Here is a 26,792-nt window from a genome sequence, read left to right as displayed (position 1 = left end):
TTTAATCATCAACGTGTATAACAACACAACCTCATTGAATGTGTTTATAGAGTTTTGTTAAAAAACATGGCTGATTTTTGGCAGCTTGTTAATTTTAATGTGACCAGATGGTGTGATTTTTCTATTTTAATTACAAAATTATTTCGATTTTAAACAGCATTTATAAATGCTTAATATAGACATACATCTGAAGCATTGGCATTGCTCACCTTCCAAAGGGCAAGTCTAAATATGCCTGAATTACACTTCATTATTTATAAGTAGTCGTGGGTTTCAAAGAGAACAATGAGGTTTTTTTTTTGTCTAGGTCTTAAAGAGCAACCTAAATGTGAGAAAATCCACCCCGAGGCAAATGGCTGGTCATCTTATTGCGGCAAAGAAGGGGAGCCATCACGGTTAAATGGAAACACACTTGGCATCTTTATTACAGTCATCAGACGCATTGCCATTTTCAAAATCACAGCCTTCAACTTCCAAGTGCCTCAATCTGCCTGTTACTATCAAGAGTGTACAGGGCACATGTTTGTCATACCTCTCATTATCTAAAGCAAAAAAAGAACTCTCCTTCCAAATATACAATTGCAATAATGCAACAGTGACTATAACATTCGCTGATTCATTCATTTTCCAGTTTTTAAAGTGCTGAGTGCCAAGCATTGTCAGTAACTCACAGGCATTATATGAATCCTCAATTAGCGCTCTAGTGGATTGTATTTTACATTGGGGTTATTGTTTGAACCGATGGACCATGACGTAGCAGTATTTGCCAAGCACGCCTGACTTTGCTGATGAGCCTGAGCAGAGCGAAACCAGTCCAGCTTAAAAAAAAATCTGCTGGTTAACATAAGTGTGTAAGGTTAATAGGTAAAAATGTTTTGATTTAAAGCTTTCGTGACTGCAGTAATTCATATTCTTAGTTTTTTCGGTAAAGTCACGTTGAAGAGAAACAACAAAATAATAATATATATAAAACAATAAAAAATTCATTCGTGAACACAAAGCAGACCTTAAACACGGTAGGACCAACACCTCGGCCGTGGCAGATCATTGTTCTAATTCAGTAGGCTCACATGCCATTGACTTTTCCAAGACAGAGGTTCTTTGTAAGCCATCTGGCTTCCATGAGAGATTCGTTCATGAGGCTATCCACATATACAAGCACAGAGACAATTTCAACCGAGAAGATGGATTCTATCTTAGCAATCATTGGAAAGATTTGATAAACCATTTCAGGTCTTAATTGATTGTTCACGCTTACAGTGGTTTTCAGACAGCATACATTATAAAAAATTTCGTCTCCCCCCTCCTCTTTTCAGAATATAGATGGACTAGTCCTGGGTAAACTGCCAAATCGTTGCGCGTGGCGCTAACGTTTTTTTTATAAATAAATAAATGCGCCGTTTAAAAATAAATTTAAGCGAACCAACACACCTGAAGACGACCGTTTGAGTTATGGTCGAAACGTCGTGAGATTTTTTTTTATTGTTTTATATATATTTTATTATTTTGTTGTTTCTCTTCAACGTGACTTTACCGAAAAAACTAAGGATATAGGTTAAAATGTATTAACATTTGTATCTAGGAGATAGGGAATGGAGGGTGATTTGCTTAATTATTACTCAACCACAATTATTGTAGGCCTCATCCTGGCCACAATCTTAGGTGGATCCATCAAAAAGTTAACAGAATAAAATCCCACAAACAACAATCCATTGTCTTCGAGGGCAAAGGTCCGATTGCCATGACAGCAATAAACAACTTGTGTGTACATTTCCATAAAGTACCGACTTTTCTTGTAAACGTGCTGCCATAAACTTTATAGTTCCATAAATATTCCATTTGACCTCCGATAAGATTACTGCACAGTACGCAATTTATCTCACTAATACTTGCCTGGCTTTGCTGTACTTGATGTCATGTTCTAAATATTTACTCGTGACATGAGTTGGTACCAATTGTTATTCTATATTTGAAACAGAGAGATAATGCTATACCGGTTCCGAGTTGCACACGTGTTGTTTAGTATCCTTTTCCATATATATTGCAAATACAGGGTAGTTTTAAACCGATGTCGGGAAGTTTCATTTTTCTCGATCTTCAACACCTTGTGAAACATTTTAAAACAAGTACGCGGGTTCAGATGACCTCACATTGCCATGATTTTTTTCCCTCTTCTCCCACGTCGCAAGAAGATGATTCTTCTTTCTCGACCCGCCGCGCTTTTGTCTCCGTTTCAAAGAGTCACGTACACAACGCGACACTTAAAAAAAAACTGTTATTCTTTCTCCTGCACTCAAAAGTGTCCCGTCAATCTCAGAGGGCCGCTTGCCCGGGCCACCTGATCACCAGCGCCATGGGCTCTCGCGCTTTGTTGCGGAAGGCGGCGCGGATGGTACCCACGGCCTCGCAGTGGCTGGCGCTGCGCAAGCTCACGCCGTCCGCCGAGACGAGCTCGACCCCGGGCTGAGCGGACGGGGGGCGCAGGGAGAGAGACAGAGAAACGCACAGCACCGTACGCCACGGGGCCATCGTCGACGTTACAGTCAGAAGACAAAAAGAGATCCAACCACCACATTTTCCCACCCCCCTAACCACCAAACCACCTGGACAGGCTGTCGGAGGAATGTGCTGTAAAGGGAGCGCCTATCAAGGGCCCGGAATGCGACGTGAAAGCCGGCGGTGTTGGCCAGAGCCATGGCTATGAGCTTCCTTGGTCTCCGCAGTGCTGATGTTTGCACACACCTCGCCGGGTATTCATTCGAGGCCGAGTCCACCTAGGGGAGGCCCAAGACTGTTTAAGATATTTTGTCACTGACGTTGGCCACGAGCGGTAATTAAAATCGGAGTAAACTGGGGTTCAAGTGCAGTGCACACTAACCACGATGTTGCCAACACTCATAGGGAAACGCACGTTCCCCAACACGTCCTCGGAATGTTACACTGCGTAATGGTGGCGTCGTGTGCTTGGCAAGGCGCCCTGAGAGCAAGAAATGAAATAGCGGTCCCCTGTCCCAATTTCTCAGCACCCTCTTCATAGTCGATAACCTGGGCCCCTCTGGCACGTGGACTCAAGTGCAGTTGTGCCGCCTAGAATCTCGATAGCCATGCCACTGCTGCGTAATAATAACAGTTTTTAGATGTAATCACTGGAAGTGGAGCGAATACTTGAGCTCAGGCAGATACAGTACTTATTTGGAGATTACACACTTGTATATGTACAGCCATTTGTGACTCCACCGCTGGATGAAAGTCTCCCCACGCAGCATCAGTCACGAGGGTGTTTACCATACATCACCATGCTGGTGTGAGTTGGTGATGTTGCCTAATGCTGTCTTGTGAAATGTGGGTTTGAATTTACGCATTTATTTGCATAAACATGCTCATGTGTTTATGAAAAGTAATATAAACCGGTAAGGTAATACAGCACTGTATGTATGCAATGTTTTAATTTTAATAACGGCCAAAGTATTTTCCGTGGGTGCACCTTCCAAGTTTTTAATGCTGAAAAAATCTGAAAGACCAAATCACAACACGACACGAATTGATAACGAATTTTCCACCGCATAGCCACTTTAGGACAAGTATCACTCAGGTTAAAGTGTAATCTACTGTTATTTTCCCGAGTTGGGATACTACAGTCGTGTGACGGTTTGCACGATGGACTTGCAATCCAGAGGTCGATTCGATCTCCCGGTACGGCAGATTAAATAATAGTGCACGTGTCTCACATCCCCCTCGACGTCCTCTGGTCTAACACTGTTTGAGACTAGCCTCTCAAGAAAGCTGTCTCTGGTGTAGACCAATCGGTTTCAAAGACGATGCCGTATAATATCAGAGCACGTTATTTTTGTGTTTGCATGTTCACCACAAAGTATCTGTGGTTAATGCAGTGACATTGTTCCTTGCAAAAAGGTTTCTCTTTGGTGTTTTTACATCTTAACGCAGCTGTTTCATTGCCGGAAAGGGTAAAACCGATTTTGATACAGGTCACGTGTGTTGGGGTAAAGCAATTGTACTCCTACTTCTACCAAGACGTCTGATCTGTGTGGAAGAGGGTAAAATACTCTCGAGCCAGTGTTCTTCACTAATTTTCAGAGGAGGGGGTTGTCCACTTTCGACCACGAGACATGATCGGTGCGAGGGCCGCCACACCGTCTGCAAGGGGCGTTTTCACTCTTTGTGTATTGTCAGGGGCCTTACAATGAAGAACGCGGCTCTAGAGATTCCTCTTGCGATGACCCTTCCGAAACAGTGGCGAGGGCCAAGCAATTACTAGGCAGCACCTTTACCACTCTTTTACAAGGTGTCCATAGAGGCGGCCATTTATTAAGACAATTATTATTATTAGCAGTTTGAAGTGTGAAAAAAGTTGGCCAAGTGCTCCTTACGTAATTAAACTGTTTAAACAGAAAAGGTCGAGCGATTATGAGCGTCACGTAGCAGCCAAACGTAACAATCGCAGATGTTGGTTTACGCCTGAATAATTTAGTTTTTTCTTGAGTTGTGTCTTGGCAACACCGTCGCGGACATCATTATAATTATTTGATAATGAGCTCATGCAAGACACCCTGTACATTAGATGCTGCCCTGAGAAAGTGTGCAAATTAAATGTCGGGAACAAATGCAAGAGGGTGTCCATCCCCCATGCACTGAGTTGCGTTGCCTGATGTCCTGCTACGTCACATATCTGACAACTAGAATTGCTCCCAATTGCGTGCATATGCAATCCATCGTGCCAAACGTGCGTCCCCCACGTGAATAACTCAACACCGCCCTGCTCATTTACCTGACTGTCCTCTCCACTAGCCTGCCAATGTCCATTTGGTCTTCTTGGTAGTGCTTCAAGTATGATTTGTGTTTCTTATGTAACCCCGATATTTCTCCTCTGTATAGCCCATGGTGGGAAGGGGTGGCGGCGTCGTGCTTTGCATACTGCGCTCTGAACCCAGCTTCCCGAGTTGAATTCCCGACCGTGGTTGTAAGATATGCAAATCATATCTCAAATGGTCATGTGTCCCCCCTTCACCCAATATGCACTGGCCGGCGTGGTGAAATATGTTCAGAACATTTCCCAGATAATTTAATATTATATTCAACACATCTCAATCACTGTTATTGTAATATTTGCCCCCGAAGATTCAATGTACAACTTGTACAGTAGTTTCATAAAACAAAATTCTCATTGTTTTAGTTTTTTGTCTCACCTGTACATCTTTATCAATGAGCTCATATGTAACATTGTTATAGCATTTGTATTAATTGTAAATAATCGATTCGACGATACAAGTATTGTGAGCTTGAGAATCGATGTCAGTTGATGGATTAATGCAATGTCATTTGCCTAATCGTCACGCCAGAGAGAACGTACCAAATCACATGGCACAGACATGTAAACATAGTCCATGTGAACAACAACAGTTTAAAAAAATTGCATGATTTCATCCGTGTTCAGTGCCACAACTGATCAAATTAGCCCGTGACTTGCTCCTGAGTGGGCGTAAACTCCATTGGCAGAAGTTTTTTGATCCGCATCTCAACTGTAGCATCATCACAGAGCCTTTATATCCCCCAATTATTTTAATTGCTTTGCGAACATGGACTACGCACATATTAAATACTATGCCAGTCAACACATTAAAATCTGACAATGGCACGCTAAATGACATTCACTCTCTGAACCGAGTGGTACCTGCGCATGCTTTGTGTACAATCTTTTTTTTTTATTTTGTGAGACGAATGTGTGACGACTAGGAATTGATACTCTTTGGTTCTTTCGGTAAAGTCACTATTTGATTTTTTCTACCTCCGTGACTTTACCGAAAGAACCAAAGAGTATGGATTCCTGCAGTCACGAAAGCTTCCTACCAGGAATTGGTCAGGGTATTTCGCAAAAGCGTATTTACAGGCCAGGCGGATTTACACGTGAACCGTGCCTGGGACCATGCTCAGAGCCGGCTCAAGTTAAGCACATGGCCTTAAGCCAGCTCACCCGAGTCAGGCTTTTGCAAGAGCAAAACTACACCAACACTTTATCTGCTGAAGCCCTCTGTGTGTATGTTGAACTTCTTTCGCACCGTACGCAGCCAACCGTGATAATCGGAGGTGCGGGGGAAGGACAACAAACTAAACTAGTTCTCAATCGTCACTTAAAAGTGCACAGCACCAGTTGCTTCCTAATATCTGAAGGAAGAGCATTACAGACCGCCGCAGAAGTGCACATGAAAGCGTGTGATGATGCAGCGACCGTCTTCTGTTCGATGGCCAGCCAAAATCCGCTGCGAGGATGACCAGAGTTTGCGCGATGGTTTATGCTCCTGAGCCATAGTTCCATCGTACACAAGATGAAGAAGGAGGAGGAGGAGAAGGAGGAGAACGTGAAGAACGTCCCGGGAAGACCCAAGAGATTTCCCAGGATTCGCTGCGTCGAAAAAGAGGATCCGGCAAACAGCCAGGACAGGCGGCAACCCCCTGGTGCGCTGATCGGAAGAAGAAGAAGTAGAAGAAGAAGGATAAAGGGGCATGAATGTTTAACGGCACAGGGCAAGCGCGTCGCTGCTGGAGCACTCGTGGTGGCTGGGAGCATTAATTATGCATCTCATCACCCCTGCCGTGCTGGGTAACACAATGCAAACAAACAGTGGCAACGCACTCGAGGAAGCAGTTGATATTTTGCAGCTCCTTGGCAATGTAAAGGGCAGCTAAATGTTTACTACGGTTTGTGTTATTGCAGCAATATCACGGGCTGTAAACACAGCTGGATTCCTTACTCAATTGTCATTGTTTGTTATTTAAAACAAAAACATCTCAAATAGAAATTAAATCGCCGGTATAAGAACTCGATAAGCTGTCGCGCGAAACGTTGTGGGCAGTTAAATAAATAATTACAACATGTTATTTTATCTCCCCAAATAAAAACGTTAAATCATTCCATCACCCCGTGGGGTTTCCGTTCCAATTTTTATCCAGCAGCATTTGTTTAAGCAAGCAAACTCTTGACCGCTTTTAACCTTCAAGCGTATTCACACGTACTCTTGGAGTAAGGCTTATTAAACAAGTACGACTGTATATCCAGATGTTACTGGCAAGAGCACTCCATTTACAACACAGTGCCAAAGGCTTTTTTTGTCTACATTTTCAGATCGCAAAGGGTGAACGGGTTATCATTTCACGGGCTGCCCCCTGTGAACAAATTGTATATTTTATCCCGAGACAATGTACAGTGATAGGCAACTTGAGAGCGTGTTTTGTGTCCTGCACAAAGCTTTGCAACAAAGCGCGCTATGTAGTTAAAAGTATACAATTATATTTTGAGTTATTGGATACGTGTTGTCCCAGTGAACATGGGCAACGTTGGCATGTTTACTGGGGTGTCTTATGCAACGTAAACAATCATTATGTGCCACGTGTGGGATGAACGAGAGCAATGACGAACGCGCTGGAATCAATCGGGTGCAAAGAGAATGACGTTGGATTTAGAAGATATGTGGGCAGGAGGACAAGAGGACAAAGACGGACATGGTGGTGGACACCACATTAAGGAGTGGACCCAGTTCAGCATAAGGGAACATAACGAGAGCCAATAGGAAGTGCTGACATCCATTGACTGTCGACATCTGAACTCGAAGCTGATCTCAATAGATGTCTGCATGTTGAATTTATTTCGCACCGTATGTAGCAAACCGTGCCAATGGGAAGTGCGTTGTAAGGACAACAAACTAAACAACAAAAAGCAGTTCTACAGCAATGAGTTTTCAATCTTGGTTTAAGCGTGCACACCTTCCAGTGGCTTCCGAATATAGGAAGATTAACACGAAAGCTTTCGCGACCAATATAATCTAAAATATAGCTTTTTTTGGGGTAAGATTGCGTAAATATGCGTCGTTAAACCTGCCACCACCCGACACGGCCATTTAGTAAAGTTTGTCACGTAAACAGAACATGGCAATTCGTTACTAGTTCAGCACACCGGTGTGTTGGAGAGCAAATGGCCGCAAAAGTGCATCTGCGATCGATGCAGTGACCGTCGATGGCTAGCCAAAAGCCGCTGCTGCGAGGATGACCGTGAGAGTTTGCGTGATGGTTCATGCTCCTTGACGAGTTCAGCAAGGTGTTGTGATCCATTTGCGAAGAGCACTTTGTGTGTGTAGAGTGCGACCTTATAATGTAGAGATGGATGTGTGAGTTGGAGGACACGGAGGAGCTTCTCACTTTTAATAGATGGCACTCGGCCGCAGCTCCACCAGGGAAGATCTTCTCAATCCTCACGGCTGGCTGAGCCACGATATCTCTGCCCCCAGAAATGCTCATTCCTGATGTGGCGGCAACATCACCAGGCAACACTCTGGCAACACTCGTTCAAAACCACTCCGCGCCGACAACACTCACCGATACATCCGGAGATTTCCAGCAGGAGTTGTATTTTTGTCCACTTGTGTATGCATCTATAATAATAACAACTGCATTGCAATATCCATTAGACAATTACAGTCGCACTGGAGTAATATCAGTTTGCGTGCCTTACTGAAAATGACACCGTCTGCTTTTTGACTCGTGGTACTCGATTTATCACGACATTGTTCTTCAGGAATAATGGATGAACAGTGCCTCCCGGTGGTGAGCGTCTGTTACTTCGTAAATCTTATTTTTAAAAAAAATGTTTGCTGCGGAACTTTAGGCAGCCTTCTTCCTAAGATGACGGGTCCGGTTGAACTGCGCCCAAAACGGCAACGAGCAAGGGCTTGGGTCGCACTTGGAGAGGCAACAGTCCTGGTTGCGTGTGGCGATTGCACATCTTTAATGCAGACGACTTCCACAGAGGAAAGGGAATTGGGTAAAACAAAGCAATCACGCCAAGGTAACGGTGTGCATGCAAGCCCCCTGCAATTTCTTGCTGACGCCAATGCTGTCAGAAGGGCGTCCACTAGAGGGAGCTCTTCTCGAGGGTATTTGGCCTACTCTTCCACGCTCACTAAACGCGCCTGGTATACAGGTTGTTGTGGGCTCGATCCCGACCCTGAAGCCTGTATACAGCCAATCCTCGGTTCACGCAATTTTGTGGTACAACATTTTGGAATAACGCGCGCTTTGTATTTAGACCGTTTCATTGACATACGCGAGGCAATTTTCGGAATAACGTCGTCCACCCTAGCCTGGCACCGCGACCCAGTGGCGTTGCCAGCAGCCTGTGCAGTACGACAACTGGCGCTCTTCCCCTTTGTCTCAATTACGGCGTAGGGTAGTTTCAAGTAAGTAATACTGTCTTTCATTTCATGTTATAGGAAGTATATTAGAGTTTACATGGTTTTCTTTTAAATGTAAAGTAGTATATTGCGTGTACATCTCTTGTGTATTGATATAGGCTAGGATAAAATAGGCGATTGTCTGCGAGTGTGAGCGAAATCCCCTAACTCCTTTACCATGATATTCTTGGTTCTTTCGGTAAAGTCACGTAGAAGGGAAACAATAAAATAATGAAGATATAAAACAATAAATATTGTTTATTGTTTCCCTTCTACGTGACTTTACCGAAAGAACCAAGAATATGAATCCCTGCAGTCACGAAAGCTTTAAATCAAAAATCCTTTACCATTATTTACGGGGAAATTGCTTTTGACATACGCGATTTTGAGATGTGTGCGCTTGTCCAGAAACGCATCGATCGCGCATGTCAATAAGCGCCTGTCTTTGGAGTTTGCATGTTCTTTCCGTGGTTGCGTAGATTTTTCTCTGGTCCCTCCGGTTTTTCCCTCCAAATTTAGAAACACGTGTTGAGAGTATTTGGCTGAATCTTGATTTGAAGCTTTCGTGACTGCAGGAATCCATACTCTTTGGTTCATTCGGTAAAGGCGCGTAGGTAGAAAAAATAATATATCACGAAGTTTCGATCGCCACACAAGCAATCGTATATTTGGCTGCTATACATTTCATATATCGTAATATACGTATATACAATCGTATATTTGGCTGCTATACATTTAGTATATCGTAATATACGTATATACAATCGTATATTTGGCTGCTATACATTTCCACACGATAAGCCACATCCTTGAACTATCATTTGTGGGAACATGTTGCTTCTGAAAAAGATTTACAGCTTAGTGGGCCTTACACCGGTAAAATAAAAATTGTTCACAGTTTATTATAGTTTTACCCACACCTTACACCAACCACGTTAACTTGCCGATCAACTAATTTGTGTGTCTATTAATACTGCAGGGTGGACAGAAGCACCGGTGATTCAACTGCCACACCGGGAGAACAAACCGGCAATCTCTGGATCGCAAATCCGGTGTGCCAACCATCACACCATGGCAGCGTCCCAACATTACAAAATATTCTCGAGGCTCAATGAGTTTTTTTTTCCTCTTGGGATCAGTTGCTCCGATGTACCTCTAATCTCTGCCTCTTCTTGAGTCACGTCCACCATCATCTTACTTAGTTTCCACAACATCCTTCCTTCTCACCTTCGATGGCCCTTTAACGTCTTCCTACCCTGCACCAGTGGCATCTCCACAGCTCTTCGAATCGCATCTTCTCTGTCTCTTGTCATCACATTGCCAAAACCCCTATCTGTTGCCTCCGTACAGAAGCAAGTGAGGTTTTTTTTCTGGGCAAATTATGATACATTAACAACAGAGCATTACGGTATGTGCAGTGTGTGTAGTACGTTGACCATCTTTCGCACTGCACGTGGCCAACCGTGCTCATCGTTGTGTGCGACGTACCGAGCGATTGCTTCCTTTTGGAGATCTTTAAGAAAATGAGACCGTGCCCTCGTTCTCTGCCATCCTGCGGAGCAGCACTCGCCGCTGAGGCTCCAGCGAAGTCGTCTACGGAGACGTCCTCCAGAGAGGCGACCTTTGGTACTGGCTTGAGTTTCATCCGAGCGAGCGATACTCGTAACAGCCGAGACTTTTCCTCCTCCTCATTCATTGGTCTCAGCAAAAATCCACCATGGTAATCTGCAAAGCAGCCACGAATATAATGGGTGTAACGATGCTGCATCGATGCATTAATATTGATTCTTAAGCTGATGGACTGAATCACATCTGTAAGAAAGTATGCGTTTTTTTTCAATTTGTAGATGTATGCAATGGGTTGTTAATGTGATCCCTGCAGCCACTAGAGGCCCCTATATTCACCACAATGTAAAAAAATATACATTTAATTGAATCGTGACAATTCATCAAACTGCCTGGGGAGTGAATTATTACAACCCTAATCAGCATAAGGCTAAGATCCATTCAGCCCGAATGTGACCGGTCTCAACAGATGTCGGAAGCCAAGGAGGCTGTAGACTGAATAGTGCTTGGATGGGGTTAGCACCATCCATAGCAGGTCGCTATAGGCTGCTGTGGGCCTCCGTGGTGGGCAGCAGAGGGTAGTGCAGCAAAAGCAATTGTTGGATTGTACTATGCCACCACGTCTATGTTCCCCACCTTCGCCCCACCCACACCGACCAGCGTGGAGAATTGTGGTCAAACAACGCTGATGACCTGCGCAACGTAAGGAGACCCTCGTCGATCGGTCAACTGGCAAAGGTCTGTCTGTGTCCGTGTAATGAATGAGTATAGTGGCAATGGTAGTTGTCTGTGTCCGTGTAATGAATGAGTATAGTGGCAATGGTAGTTGTCTGTGTCCGTGTAATGAATGAGTATAGTGGCAATGGTAGTTGTCTGTGTCCGTGTAATGAATGAGTATAGTGGCAATGGTAGTTGTCTGTGTCCGTGTAATGAATGAGTATAGTGGCAATGGTAGTTGTCTGTGTCCGTGTCATGAATTGAGTATAGTGGCAATGGTAGTTGTCTGTGTCCGTGTAATGAATGAGTATAGTGGCAATGGTAGTTGTCTGTGTCCGTGTAATGAATGAGTATAGTGGCAATGGTAGTTGTCTGTGTCCGTGTAATGAATGATTATAGTGGCAATGGTAGTTGTCTGTGTCTGTGTAATGAATGAGTATAGTGGCAATGGTAGTTGTTCAAAAACAGCACCCGGTGATGGATGAATAAGAAAGACTGAACTCACCGGGAACAGAAGTGATCAACTGCTTTCTTGGCATTCCTTTTTCAGTAGCTCTAAGCACTGGACAGTAATCTGCAAACAAATCCATACTCTTAGTTTTGTTCTTATTTCCCAAGTACAGTATGAAAGAATATCGGAGTTCAAACACGTATATTTTTGATAATTTGTTATGAGCATGTATTGATTACGTTCAGTTCGGTAACTCCTGCTCTGTGTCCGTGTTCTCTACTACATTGTTTCATCCCCTCTGCAGAACATAAATTGGACAAAAATCCCAAACGACGATCCCGCATAACATGAGTCTTGAGACTACCGCATAGGTTTCTGCGGCTGTGCTCTATCGCGCTCCGATGTCTTTTAGCGCGAGTTGTACGGCATTATGTCCGACGTTTTGCCCCACGTGCTGGGAGCTTCTTCAGTAAAGCAAATTAGTTCTTCAATTCGTCCCTGAATAAGCTCTCAACACCTGAAGCAAAACGTCGGACATCGTGCCAAACAACACGAGGTCCAACCGAAAACACTTTGGAGAGCTATGAGAATTGAGGCCGAGTAATAATTTCCTGGGTTAACAAAGAAACCACGAATGTCCTATTTCACAAGCTCCCGACCCCACTCACACGCTCGAGCGTTTATACGAAACACGGTTAAATCTTGATTTGAAGCTTTCGTGACTGCAGGAATCCATACTCTTCACGTAGGTATAGAATAATAATCGATCACTACGTTTCGATCGCCATACAAGCGGTCGTTCTTTTCCCACCTGAGGACGACCGCTTGTGTGGCGATCGAAACGTCGTGATCGATTATTATTTTTCTACCTACGTGACTTTACCGAAAGAACCAAAGAGTATGGAGTTACGGTTAACCCACTCCCTCGGCACTCGTGTCACTTCTACTGGGCAGGGAGGGACTGACTTTTAAAGCATTAACCCCTGGCGCCTTGTCTAGATGGTTGCATCGCAAGACCATGAGCGGTGACTACGGCCTTGGGAAGGCCATCATCCAGCAGTGGACAGATCACGGCTCATGACGAAGCACCCTGGTGGTCCCTCTGCAGGGTAACCCAGCGTACCGTTGGATTCCTCGATGGGGTCTTGAGACACCACCTGCTCCTCCGCCAGTCGCGCGTGCTCTATCTGCTGCTGCCCTGCATCGTGGAGGCCTCGGGAGCCAAACCGAGACGAGGCGCGCCGGCTTTTCCGCATCGCTGCTCACACACGCACCCAGCACAGCTCGTGACGCCAAGTACGATTTTGAAGAATCCATTCAGAAATCTCGGAAAGTGGATGCCATGGAGCTACGTCTGTAATCTCTTCGAGTGCCGAACGTGTGATTTTTCTAGTGCAGGATTAAGTGATGGCAACCATTTGGAATGAATTACTTTTTGAAGGACGAATAACAAATCTTGGTCTCGGCGATGATGCTGTAAAGATACAACAAAAACACGTCATGTATTACTTAAATATTATTTACAGAAATAAAAAAAATGAAAATGGTTACGTGACATTGAGACATCGACCTTGGGATTACCTAAGCCCTGACAAAATGATTTCCAATTTCATTAATTATTAACACAATACTCATTTCACAATTGTTTTTGTACATTGAACTCTAGACGAATACATATAGAAAATCTGGTTATATACACATGCGTTCAATATTATATTTCCTCAAAAATGCCATTAGAATCACAAAAAAAACGTGATCCACGTTGGCAGTGGTGCACAGGCACTAACAACACAAAACCGACACGTTCCTCAATAACACGACCCCAAAAGGCGAACGGACATTGCGATGTTTCGGGCAATGGACCTCCTTCACATTAGAAGCGAACATAAAACTGCACGTGCAACCTTTGCAGCGTTAACCCGCGACAAAATCCCAAAGTGAAAAACGTTGAAATAACAAAATCGAATCGACTCACCGCCAGCAGACCCCTCCGCGTGGGCCAAATCTCCGTCCTTGTCCGGGTAGCCGGGTGCCGCCGTCCCGGGGTACGGGGGCCGTGGCGCGGCGTGAGAGGGCGGTCGCCCGTCGCCCGCGGAGGGCCCTTCGTCGCGTGGGGCCACCGCCGCCAAGGGGCTCGCGCGGCCTCCGCGGAACAGGTTCATGACGGGGCGCGACCTCGTCGTGCCCGGCTGCTTCTTCACCCACGTCAGCTTCTTCTTGACTTTCTTCTTCACCTTCTCATCTGTCTCCTCCTCTAGGAAGAACAAAGAGCTCCATTCTTAATGCACAGCGTGGCGATGGCAGCGGCCTCCCTCCCCGGCGGCATGTGGGGGCAAAAGCGGACGATGGGCCCGTGGTGGCCAAGACGTTGGTCCGCAAGGGACTCCGGCTGAAATGTTGCGTCGTGTTTACGCGGAGAGAACACAAGACCCTTGTCCGTCTGTTAATTTTGGTGGCGCACAAAGCTTTTATGTGTGGCAGTGCAATTGGGGCGATGTGTGGTGAGCCTTTTCAGTCGCTGCAGACAAATTGTAGCATACACATCACAGGGTTGGCAGGTCACCTTTGCTCAAACTAGGGAAATACGTGTTCTAGGCAATGGATTAGCATCGCCAAATTTCCGGTGAGATTTGTTATCCAAATTTTTAAATACTGTACTATAAAAGAGGTATTGCAGGTATATTTAAAACTTCATACTATTGACAAGTAATTTTACTTCATACGCCTGATGTACATTAGCACTCGGTGAAGGGGTGGAGCAGAGGTGAATGCACTGAGCTTGGAACGGGGCAACCTTAGTTTGATTCCCAACCACGGCTAACGTCAGTGGCGAGGGATAACTAATGCAGCCTGGAACCCCACCTTTACCAACCTGCATTGACCAGTATGAGGAAAGGCTGGATGGTTCAACAACCCCATGGCTGACACCACGTGTGCTGGCCTTAATCCACCATTGGATTGACAAAATGACTCAAATATAATTTTAAACTATTAAATCAATGCAGGAGCTTCCAGTAGCCTGGTTTGGCTTCTACATCCAAATGCAAATAGTTACACATTGTATACCGCTGACGATTGATGCAACATTTAATTTTCACTTTGGTGGGACATAAGGACTTGACTAACACTTTCTATAAATTATGAGAAACTCATCGACAGAAAAGTGCGTGTACAGGCTCATAACATAAGAATAAAAATACATACGGAGGTGAATTCTAAATAGCAGACGGGCCCTCTTGTGACAATTTTGAATCTTGGTAGTTTACAACAATATTGTGGCCACATTGTTTCAGTGGTCTAACACGAGGCTGTGTGCTTTATATATACGCAGAATGGTGATATCACGTGACATGCAAAGGCCAGGCTTACAGTCACATGAGTTTATTTAGCTGTCCATAAATAACCTTTTGTCTGTCGTCTTACTCATGGCTGGAGTTATGACGGGACCTGGCTTAAGGAGATCCCTGTCCGTGAATATCACGCCAACCGACAGAGGCGTCACCCCTCCAGTCTCCGTATCAGTTTCATTCAACTTGGCATAAGTTTAACAAATCGCTCTTGACCCTTAAAGTCTCTTCGCAATAAATCTGGCCCTGGTGACTCTCCCCACTTCCTCCCATGCACGTCCATCTCTCCACAGCAGTGTGGCCTCTGCTGCCTGGGGCATGAGAAGGCTGCGTTGCTACCATCGCTGCTGTCCCCGTCAGCAAAAACGCATCCGTCTCCTGTGCTGTCATGCGGTAATCCCCGCTCCAGACTGTACTTTCAAAGTTAGATCATTTTCTTTCTTACAGCTCGTAAATATATATATGGAATGGAAAGGCTAATATAAACCTGGCCAGGTATCCAAATAAAGAGATCATCATATCAATCATCGGTCATGATCCAACTACTGCTGGATGAAGGCCTTACCAAGCTTTCACAATCTCTCAGTGGTCTTGTGATGCAACCTAATCTAATCTAATTTTATATTTGTAGAGCACCTTCACTCAAGGCGCTTGACATGCGTTTAAAACAAAGGTGACAGAGTAGAATGATTTAGATGGCAGAGGCGTGCAAGGTTTGAGGAATGAGTGACCACGATAGACGGTACTTGGGATAAAATAAAAGGATAGGGGAGGGATAGGAAGGAGTGGAGGGGTGAGGGAAGATGATGGGCGATAGAGAATCGGTAAGCTTCAATCCATCTAGCATCTGCACGCAAACTGATTTCATTGCTCCATCTCTGTACTTTAGGTGGATGACAGCAGGTTGGTTTGGTGTTTGAAAACTAAACTTAAATAATAAAAAGTAACATACTCTTTGGTTCTATTCGGTAAAGTCACGTAGGTAAAAAATAAAACAACAAAAATCACGACGTTTCGGCCACAACACAAGCGGCCTTCATCAGGTGAAGTGATCAGGCTGTCTCAAGGACAGCGAATAGAACCAAAGAGTATGGATCCTTGCAGTCACGAAAGCTTTAAATCTAGAATTAAAAAGTAACATACCAATGTGTCTCAAGAAGAAATAAAGAAATAGATAAGCGAATTGTTTGACCATACTTTACCGCCACAATGTAATGGGTTATTTTCTCAGCGATGTATTGGTATCACCTCATATACGTAACTAGATTTGCTAATTGGAAAATCCATAATTCCTATTTTCTTCAATTTCTACACAAATAGTAATGTAAAGAAATTAAGGTGTTATAAGCTTTGTATCTTTTCATGCTGTGGGGCAGTAATGATTTACTCCCACCAAAATTCGATCAACGCTTACAATTTAGCGTCACAATTTTGGTTGTACAAATAATTGTATATTTGCCACACAATCTACAGTATCGCTCACGATGCATGAATCGTGGGCACAAATTAAAATTTTAGGCTCGTGCAACCGACACGCGTATAATTCATCAATCGCATGGCAGCGGTTTCACAGAGCGCTGAGTTAACCGCCGCGTCCACCGATGTAACGTGGCGGCGGCGTCTCATCGGCGCACGGTGCTTGTCGTGTAAAGGGGGCCATCGTTGGGCCACGGAACCCCACGCCAACCTGTGAGTGTCCTGGAGCTCTGCGACCTCCGGGCTGGCCGGCGCGGCCAGCTGAGGGCCGTCAGCAAGGCCGTCTTGGCAGAGAAGGTCGACTTGGGCTGGGGGGCCTCCCCCGTGCCGCCAGAAAACGTGCGCGGCCTCACCAGCAAGATGTCCCGGGACGTCTCGGACAGCCTCACCACGGCGTCTGGCGCGCCGCAAGCCAGGGGCCCAACGTTTGTGGCCGTCACAGTCTTATGTGCGTGCTCTACTGACCGTGTATCACCATAGATGTGCCCAATCTCGGCAGATCTTTGAAGCCACACAAAATGTTTTGCCTGGTTAGTACTTTAATGGAGTGGAAGATGGCAGTCTTCACCGCCGCCCACTCCGTCAAGTGAGAAATCACGACGCATGCTGTCAACGCAGTGGCTGACCGAACATCGCTCGTCGATCTCCCGGTCTCCAGACCAACGACACAAGTACTGTGATGGGAGATTGCCTGGGAATTCTGGGTGCTGTTCGTTTGGATTACGAGGTGGCCGGGAGATGGAAGTAGAGCAACGGATCCATAAATATATCTGCGTGGAGCGCTCGGTGTTCCCACCTCGTTTAACTGGGTTCTCGATTCTCCTCCCGCAAGAAGCCAAAGGCTCGCTAATGTAAGTGTCTAAAGTTCCCAAAAAAAGCAGGAGCTTCTTGAAAAAGTGTCTTGAGATTGGGTGAGGCTATCCTGGCCAAGGGCAATATAATATTACATCACTTTACACAAGTTAGAAATGTTTAGTGTCTAGAGTGGGTGTTCAGCACGGTACTGGAAAACAGGATGCATCACGTGACTTACCCCAAAACAGAATCAATATGTATATCCTGTCTCAAATCGAATTGTATGGTATATTTGTTTATATTATAACACTGCGGTAATGTGCTATTCAGCTAAGCAGAGGTATTTTTTGTGATCTAAGCAGAGAGGCATGTTTACGTCACGTCTAGTCAGCACGACATTATTTCAACAACATCCCTCGATGTTGCATGTTCATTGATCCAGCGGGTTTGGCCAAGGGAATATTAAATACCATACTATGAGCTGAAATATATCCATTACCTTTGATAGTTTGGTTGCAATTGCTTTCCCTCAATACAGCAGAATTACGTGAGAGACATGAATCCTCATAAGGAATTTGTCTTACAGCACCCGCTCACAATTGAGCTTATCATGGTGCCCTAATAAAATGAAAGTGCCATTGCAAATAAGTCATCTTAAAACCCAATGAGGTGGGAATTGTGAACATTTTCGGCAACTGATTTTTTTTTTACCGAGCTCACAAGTCACATGTCGTGCAAGATTATCATCACTACCATCGTTGTTTGGTTCCTTCCGATCAGAATATGCACTTACTTGAATCTGTACAACAACAAAAACATTCTCAACGAACTTCTGTGACTGACAGACAGACTCGCGGGGCAGACGAGACGCTTCTTATAATGCAGATTGAAGTGATGTGTAAAAAAAAATCTGAAACTGGTTTGTGAGGCGAGGTTCACTTGGTTGAAGGTTTTTCAAAAGAAGGAGGGCGTTCATTAATGTTGCCATAGAGATGATCTGTACCTTCTCCGTCGGACGACTGAGGCTCTCCGTCCGGGCGATGCTGGTCCAGGTCTGTCTGTACGTAGGCTTCTCTCCGCGTGCTCAGAGCGTCGCTGTCACTCGAGGCCAAGGGGTCATCGTGGAAAGCTCTCGAGTGCTGCTCGGGGGGAGGAGGTGAGAGCTGGTAGCTCGGCAGGAGCCCATTGGGCAAGGCTGAGCCCATTGTAGTAGCAGCAGCAGCAGCGTTTGGTGGAGACACGTGGACATTGACTGCAACGATCAAGGAAGGGTCACACACCAAACGCCAGATCTCCATCTGTAGCAGAAGCAGTACTGGTACATTAATTCAGTTAACACGAGTGTGAGTGGAGTAGTAGTGCAGCGGTGCAGTGGTTAGCACCCTGCGCTATGAACCGTAGAGCAGAGTTTAATTTCCGGCCACGGCTAACGCGAGCGGCGAGCGATGTCTGAACCGGTCCCGGTCGCACCCCTGCAGCAAACCACACCGACGAGCGTGGTAAGGTATGGACAAGCAACCCCCATGATGGACACAGTCTGAGAAAGCCTTCATCCACCGGTGGATTGACAAAGAGCCTGTAAGTAATTATTGTGTGTTTTGCGGAATTACTTTCAAGTGTGCATGTATGATGAACTTCTTTCTCGCCGTACGTAGCCAACCGTGCTAATCGGCAGTGTGGGGGAATGACAACAAACTAGACACAAAAAGCAGTTATCAAGAAATGAGTTTACAATCTAAATGTTAAAGTACATATCTCCGCGTGGCTTGCTAATATCGGAAGGAAGAGTGTTCCACATGGCCGCAAGAAGTGTATCTGCGAGCGATGCAGTGACCGTCTTTGCTCGATGGCTAGCCAAAAGCCGCTGCTGCGAGGATGACCGGAGTTTGCGCGATGGTTTATGCTCCTTGAGGAGTTAAACTAGGTATTGTGATTCATTTGTGAAAAGCACTTTGCGTATAATGATCCGGACCTAATAATGTAGAGATGGATGTGTGAGTTGCAGGACACGGGGGGGGGAGCTTCTCACTTTTAATAGATGGCACTCGGACGCAGCTCCACCAGGGAAGATCGTCTCAATCCTCACGGCTGGCTGAGCCACGGTATATCTGCCCGCTGTGGTGTGTTTAGCGTCATCGCCAAAAGGAACTCACCCTTGTTGAGCCAGCTGTATTCTTCAACGAGCTCCTGGAATGCTGGGTAACGGCCAACCTCCTAGAAAATCCAACAGTGGAGTTGTAGAAAAATATGTCCACTATGAACTGAACACAACACTCACGAAAGAGTTCCATTTGGCAATAAAGTTACACTTGTATGCAAAAGCAATGCCATGATTTGGCTTCACCTGAGCCATGTATTACAAAGGATATTACTGGATTTCCTGTTCAACTTTTAATTCTAAGAAGAGCTATTTATTCATTTAAAATTTTTTGGGACAAATTATAGGACGAACAACAATTATATGCACCCACTCGAACAAAACATTCTGCAAGTGAATAAGATACAAATGTACACATCATTTTTTAAAAAGCATTTGGAATCCAAACTAAGCTGCACAGGATACATTGCATTCATTTAAAGACACTTCCAATCAAGAATAAACTACCCTCACGAAATTGAAAATATCAGTAAACAGCACGGGTAGTGGCCATTAAAGGGAATACATTCTGACTTGAGAAAATGGTAAGATACACCACTGGTACTTTCATACTTGATGGAAATCCAGAGAATGATTCCATTAATGCAGCACCTGATCTTGTTGATAGAATTACCGAAGATTTGACACAGCCTGACAATGTAGTGCAGTGTGATTGTAGTGCAGTGTGATTGTAGTGCAGTGTGATTGTAGTGCAGTGTGATTGTAGTGCAGTGTGATTGTAGTGCAGTGTGATTGTAGTGCAGTGTGAATGTAGTGCAGTGTGATTGTAGTGCAGTGTGATTAAACCAAAGATTTGGCACATATCCTGGGAATGCAGTGTGATTGAACTGTAGTTACAGTACTGAACATTTGAGACATAGCCCGATGATGAGGTATGATTCTTGAACAACGTTGAACTTTTTTTGCACCGTATATAGCCAACCGTGCTAATCGGAAGTGTGCAAATAATAATTCATCAAATGTATATAATAAAGTATAATCTAAAACAAAGTGTGATATAACGTATGATAATGTAACGTAATGTAACGTGTACTGTAAAAATTAAGTTTCTCGCTAATTCGTAATTTGTATCTCCTTGACTGAGGCGACAAATGTCGCAAATGCACTTTATAACAATTAATTTTGTTTTCATTTAAAGCTTTCGTGACTGCATGGATTCATATTCTTGGTTCTTTCGGTAAAGTCACGTAGAAGGGAAACAATAAAATAATAAAAATATAAAACAATAAAATTCTCACGACGGCAGAACTGCTGAGGCAGCAGTCCTGCCTCAGCAGCTCTCCTGCTGTGCTTGTCTCACCTGATGACGATTGCTTGTGTTGCGATCGATACGTCGTGATCTATTAATACATTATCTTTTTTTTTTTAACACCGCTGCCGATGGGGCAGTGCAGGCTGTGATGGCACGGCGGTGAGAGCGTGGAGCCCCTCACCACCCGGATGGTGAGGGGCTCCACGCGCTCACCGCCGATGAGGCAGTGCAGGCTGTGATGGCACGGCGGTGAGAGCGTGGAGCCCCTCACCACCCGGATGGTGAGGGGCTCCACGCTCTCACCGCCGTGCCATCGTGGAGGCCCTCACCCGGATGGTGAGGATGACGTGCTCGTGCTGCCTCAACGTCTCCACCGCGTGCGCGTGCGACACGCCCTCGAAGTTGACGCCATTCGCAGCGACGATCCGATGACCGATCCTGATTCCGCTTCTCTCGGCCACTCCGCCGGTGTCCACCCTGGGCCGGCCGAGGAAAGGGGAGAGGGGGCGTGGGTGGGGGGGGGTGTTCGTTTAAACTAAAACTAAACTTTTGTTTTACCAGGTAAGGCCTCGCTGCTGTGCTGCTGTTAAGCTCTTTTTCAGAAGTGACCTGGACACAAATGATAGCTCAACGAAGTGGCTTATCATGTGGGAATGTACAGCGGCCAAATATTCCAGACGCATGTTCCTAAATGTGGAGGGAAAACCGTAGGACCCGGAGAAGATGAAAACTCCAATTATACAGCTGTCGTCAGGGTTGGAATCGAACCCACGACCTCCTGTATACCAGGCGAGGTAGTTAACATCTCGCCACCGTGTGAGATGTTAGCAGCGTGATAATGCATCGATACACATTGATTCTTACGGGCCTCTGTGTGAACATGATAAATGATTATTAACGAGTGTATGCAAACTGACAGGTTAACATTACTAAAATGCCGAACAAAACTGCAAATGAGACAGAGACAACGACAAATTGAACAAAGGAAATGGAAAAAGTTCAACTATGCGAGCCAAGACGGTCACTGCATTACACTTCTGCAGCCGTCTGGAACGCTCTTCCGCCCGATATTAGGAAGCCACTGGAGCTATGCGCTTTTAAACCTAGATTGAAAATGTATTTCTTTAGAATTGCTTTATTGCGTTTAGCTTGTTGTCCTTTCCCTGACACCTCCGATTATCACGGTTGGCAACGCACGGCGCGAAAGAAGTTCAACATACAAGCATCACAATCACACGGATCGCCATAGCCGTGGCGATCCGTGTGTGTGTGTTTGTGCGCGCACCTTGACACGTAGATGCCCAGGCCAAACTCGCTGCCACCGCGGACGTTGAGACCCAGACACGGGTCCTCTGGCGAGAGGCGGAGGTGGACGACTCGGTCCCGAGGGGCCGCCCCGTTCACAAGGTGTCTGGCTGCAACATCGACCCTGCGCGGGCACGGCAACACACAGGCGGCGGAGGTGTTGTGCCCTGCAGTGTGGAGTGGCCATCGAGTGTGCAGGCGGTGCAACTGCGTCGTGGCCCACTTGGTTTGTAGGAGCTCAGGTGCCAGGCTATGAAGAGGGAGCGCGGTTGGCTATGTACGGTGCGATAGGAGTTCTACATACATACGTACGGGAGAAGAAGGCAGACAGAGAGGGGGTGGAGGCTGTAGGTCATCCCTTGAAACAGGGCCCATACGGAAACTCGCTATGCCACTGTTTACTGTGTTTTTGAAAAAAAAAATATTGCTGAATATTGCTGAAACCCTCTGCCTTATCAAGTCCAAGCACAAGACAATCAATGTCCTCATCCGCGTGGCTGCCGCCTGATGAAGCTAGTTGTAATTACTGGCGAAATGTCGTACTCAGATTGTAAATGTTGTGTGGCTTGGCTCTCCAACACACCGGTGTGCTGCACTAGTGACGAATTGGCATGTCTCGCTCTATCAGCACAGATGGCTACCTACGGTGCGAAATAATTTCAACAAAACGTACATATTAAGTGTCTTCAGTCACACTTATACCATGATATTTTCTCAATACCCTTTCTATGCAGTTGAACTTCACCCCTCATTCCAGGGTCGAATGAATAAAAGCACTGTTAACTCTTTGGATGTGCATGTCTGCCCAATTTAGATGATGTCTTTTGAGATGTTGCATTCAGAAGCTTTATTGACACCGGGCACAAATGTGGGGTGCGTCTTACTTATAACCGAGAGGTTCCTGTATTATAATAGGGTTTCCCCCCTTTTTTTTCTGGCAACAAAACTGAAACCTTTTTCACGAGGATTCATGTCTGCATTAACCACAATACCTGCAGTAAAAATGCAAACAAAAAACACACTATGATAATATATGCATTGTCCTTGAAACTAATTGGTCCACACCAAGTGTCGGCTTTCTTTTGAGCCTCGACCCAATTGGTGCTCGACCAGATGATGCCAAAAGGCGTACAGCTCAAAGACAATGCACTATCAAAGTAATGAGGGCTCGGGGTGAGCATCTACATCATTAGACCTCCTTTGCCAGTACCAAAATATAATAATAGGGGTTTTCCCCTTTTTTCTGGCAACAAAACTGAAACCTTTTTATAAGGATTCATGTCTGCATTAACCACAATACCTGCAGTCAAAATGCAAACAAAAAACATACTATGATAATATATGATGCATTGTCCTTGAAACTGATTGGTCCAAACCAAGGGACGGTTTTCTTTTGTTGTTTATCATTGGGCCAGCTTTCTTGATTACTCGAAACTGGAGGTAATCGACTCCGTCAATTAAACTCATCCCGCCCGGGCGGAGCTCATGACGATAGAACTAACCCGGCGGGTTTTTCAAGTTAAAAAGAAAAGCCTCGAAGTAAAGTAGTGGATCAATATTTGTCATTGTGAACCAGATTCACAACAGGAGGGATTACAAACGTGTTGAAATGCGTTCTCAAAGTCGAGTTTGAAATGTAAGACTATGTTGATAATTTCACTGTGAAATCTTCTCGTGCCAGTGGATGACTAAATCCACGTGTTCAAGAGTAGGGACGACTCGTCGTTTGCTCGCGATGGCTCCTCGTTTCATCTGAAGCTCGTCTAAAATATTCTCAACTTGGGGAACAAAATTACCGTGCGGGCTCAATATAATATGTTACATAATGACATATCTGTAAAAAAATATATATACACTCAAACAAATATTAGCAAAACAAGAGGACGCAGGGCGGCCCAATTTGTACAAATACGCTGTTATGTACACCTGTGCGTGCATCCGTGCAACACCAGTCCAGTAAATACACCCAGGTGCCATCCCTTCGCCTCCCAGCGAGCCCCGCGAGTCAGACATGAATTCCGGCATTACTATTGTACTATACAGCCGTTTGTAAATCCACTGCTGGATGAAGGCCTCCCAACACTGTGGTCGTGGTGGCAGATTTTGTTGACCATACTTCACTTTGCTCGGCAATGCGGCTTGTTTGAAGGCGGTTGAGATATATCATTCGCCACTGGCGTTAGTTGAGGCATGTAATCGAACTGCTCTGGAGTTCCCTAACGCAATGCGCGAACCACCGAGTCGCCAATTCGACCCCAGTTCAGCTGCTGACTTTCGGGCACAATCCGACTCGTGCCCTCAAAGATCACTCACGATGGACACCAGTTCACACAGAGCCCCAGAGACTCGCACAGAGCCCCACAGACTCGCACAGAGCCCCGCAGACTCGCACAGAGACCCCACAGACTCGCACAGAGACCCCACAGGCTCGCACAGAGCCCCACCGACTCGCACAGAGCCCCACAGACTCGCACAGAGACCCACAGACTCGCACAGAGACCCCACAGACTCGCACAGAGACCACACAGACTGCCACAGAGCCCCACAGATTCGCACAGAGACCCCACAGACTCGCACAGAGCCCCACAGACATGCACAGAGACCCACAGACTCGCGCAGAGACCCACAGACTCGCACAGAGACCCCACAGACTCGCACAGAGACTCACAGACTCGCACAGAGACCCACAGACTCGCACAGAGCCCCACAGACTCTCACAGAGCCCCCACAGACTCGCACAGAGACCCCACAGACTCGCACAGAGATCCCACAGACTCGCACAGAGATCCCACAGACTCATACAGAGATCCCACAGACTCACACAAAGCCCCACAGACTCGCACAGAGCCTCACAGACTCACACAGAGCCCCACAGACTCGCACAGAGACCCCACAGACTCATACAGAGACCCCACAGACTCGCACAGAGACCCCACAGACTCGCACAGAGCCCCACAGACTCGCACAGAGACCCCACAGACTCGCACAGAGCCCCACAGACTCGCACAGAGACCCCACAGACTCGCACAGAGCCCCACAGACTCGCACAGAGACCCCACAGACTCCTCACAGAGACCCACAGACTCGCACAGAGACCCCACAGACTCGCACAGAGCCCCACAGACTCGCACAGAGACCCCACAGACTCCTCACAGAGACCCACAGACTCGCACAGAGACCCCACAGACTCGCACAGAGCCCCACAGACTCGCACAGAGCCCCACAGACTCGCACAGAGCCCCACAGACTCGCACAGAGACCCCACAGACTCGCACAGAGACCCCACAGACTCGCACAGAGATCCCACAGACTCGCACAGAGCCCCACAGACTCGCACAGAGACCCCACAGACTCGCACAGAGACCCCACATACTCGCACAGAGTCCCACAGGCTCATACAGAGACCCACAGCTTTTAAATAATAGCATGTTTTACTGTCATACTAACACCCATGGACGGCAGCTTGGGTCGGGCATAATCTCTGGTGCAAGGAATTAAACGGTGGGGCGGGGGGGGGGCTGACAAATCCCCCCTCCCCTTATCTCCGTATCCTGGCTCCTCGCTTTGTCCCCTCTGGCCCCCCGGTGCCACGGGTGCAGTTGCACCAGCTTGCGCGTGCACTCGACATCCAACGCCACTGTCAGCACGCGTGCGTGCAATGCAAGGCCGTAATTATAATATATATTGGGGGACACACATCCCCCCAAATATTCAAATATTTAAAAAATCCCCCCCCCCCCCCCAATATTTTGCTATAAAAAATAATTGCTATGCTATTTAAATAAAAATAACACTTTGCTAAACCTTGGCCACAATATCTGGACTTGTCTTCATATAAATCAATGCATAGATTTCTGGCTATATGATTGTGGTTATGGTTGTACTTTATTAATCCCTAATCTCTGCCATTACATACAATGAAACAAGAAAAGGTAAAAAAAAAGAAAAAAACATAGCAATGTAATACAATACACTATTAGACATTATTGTCAAAAAAGTCCATCCCATGTGTTAGTGAATTTTTAAATGTTTTAGGCAAGAAATTAGTTTTAAAATGTATATATTTTTTCTGGGTTGGGACCCCCAGACACCCTGGAAGATGTGGTCCCCCCAATGTTGACTCCATGGCTACGGTCTTGGTGCAATGGGTGCGCGCGTCTCGCTCACCACGAGATCTTCTCGCTCGAGCGCTTGAATCCCGGCACGCGGCCCACGCGGCGCACGGTGACGCGCAGGCGACCCGCGCCGCTCGTGATGACCGACACGGCCGCGGCAAGGGTCACGCTCTCCACGCTCAGGCCGTTCACGGCCACGATCCGGTCTCCCACGCACATGCCCTGCTGGGCTGCGGGGGCAGGGGGGGGGCATAAGGGGTGCCGGCGTGGTGGCGCAAAGGGCCGTCGTGGGGTTGCAGGGGACGGGACAGGGCACGGGGGGGTGATGGGAACAAGGACGCGCGGTATAGGAGTGGGGTGGACGCAATTGG

The 26,792-nt window shown here is 46.1% G+C and overlaps 1 protein-coding gene across 1 annotated transcript in view; it reads right to left on the bottom strand.

The window, feature by feature from the left end:
• Positions 1 to 401: 401 nt before the first annotated feature.
• The window catches only part of PDZD7 (PDZ domain containing 7), a 31,011-nt gene continuing 4,620 nt past the window's right edge, over positions 402 to 26,792 (bottom strand). Inside the window, exons 3-15 of the mRNA XM_032950496.2 lie at positions 26,474 to 26,651; positions 22,287 to 22,430; positions 21,331 to 21,478; positions 19,745 to 19,805; positions 18,595 to 18,843; positions 17,008 to 17,193; positions 13,949 to 14,227; positions 13,406 to 13,447; positions 13,097 to 13,231; positions 12,028 to 12,096; positions 10,728 to 10,964; positions 8,209 to 8,309; positions 402 to 2,463 (exon numbers count right to left, since the gene is read on the bottom strand). Of these exons, the coding sequence (XP_032806387.1) occupies positions 2,314 to 2,463; positions 8,209 to 8,309; positions 10,728 to 10,964; positions 12,028 to 12,096; positions 13,097 to 13,231; positions 13,406 to 13,447; positions 13,949 to 14,227; positions 17,008 to 17,193; positions 18,595 to 18,843; positions 19,745 to 19,805; positions 21,331 to 21,478; positions 22,287 to 22,430; positions 26,474 to 26,651 (1,979 nt within the window). The 3' untranslated portion in view covers positions 402 to 2,313. The remainder of the gene's footprint in view (positions 2,464 to 8,208; positions 8,310 to 10,727; positions 10,965 to 12,027; positions 12,097 to 13,096; positions 13,232 to 13,405; positions 13,448 to 13,948; positions 14,228 to 17,007; positions 17,194 to 18,594; positions 18,844 to 19,744; positions 19,806 to 21,330; positions 21,479 to 22,286; positions 22,431 to 26,473; positions 26,652 to 26,792) is intronic.

Source organism: Petromyzon marinus, chromosome 9 (assembly GCF_048934315.1).
Source record: "Petromyzon marinus isolate PM22_M1 ecotype Great Lakes invasive population chromosome 9, UKy_Petmar_22M1.pri1.0, whole genome shotgun sequence".
Classification (NCBI taxonomy): domain Eukaryota; kingdom Metazoa; phylum Chordata; class Hyperoartia; order Petromyzontiformes; family Petromyzontidae; genus Petromyzon; species Petromyzon marinus.
The sequence above is the reverse complement of the archived record's forward strand: the minus strand, read 5'-3'. Positions and strand labels throughout refer to the sequence as shown.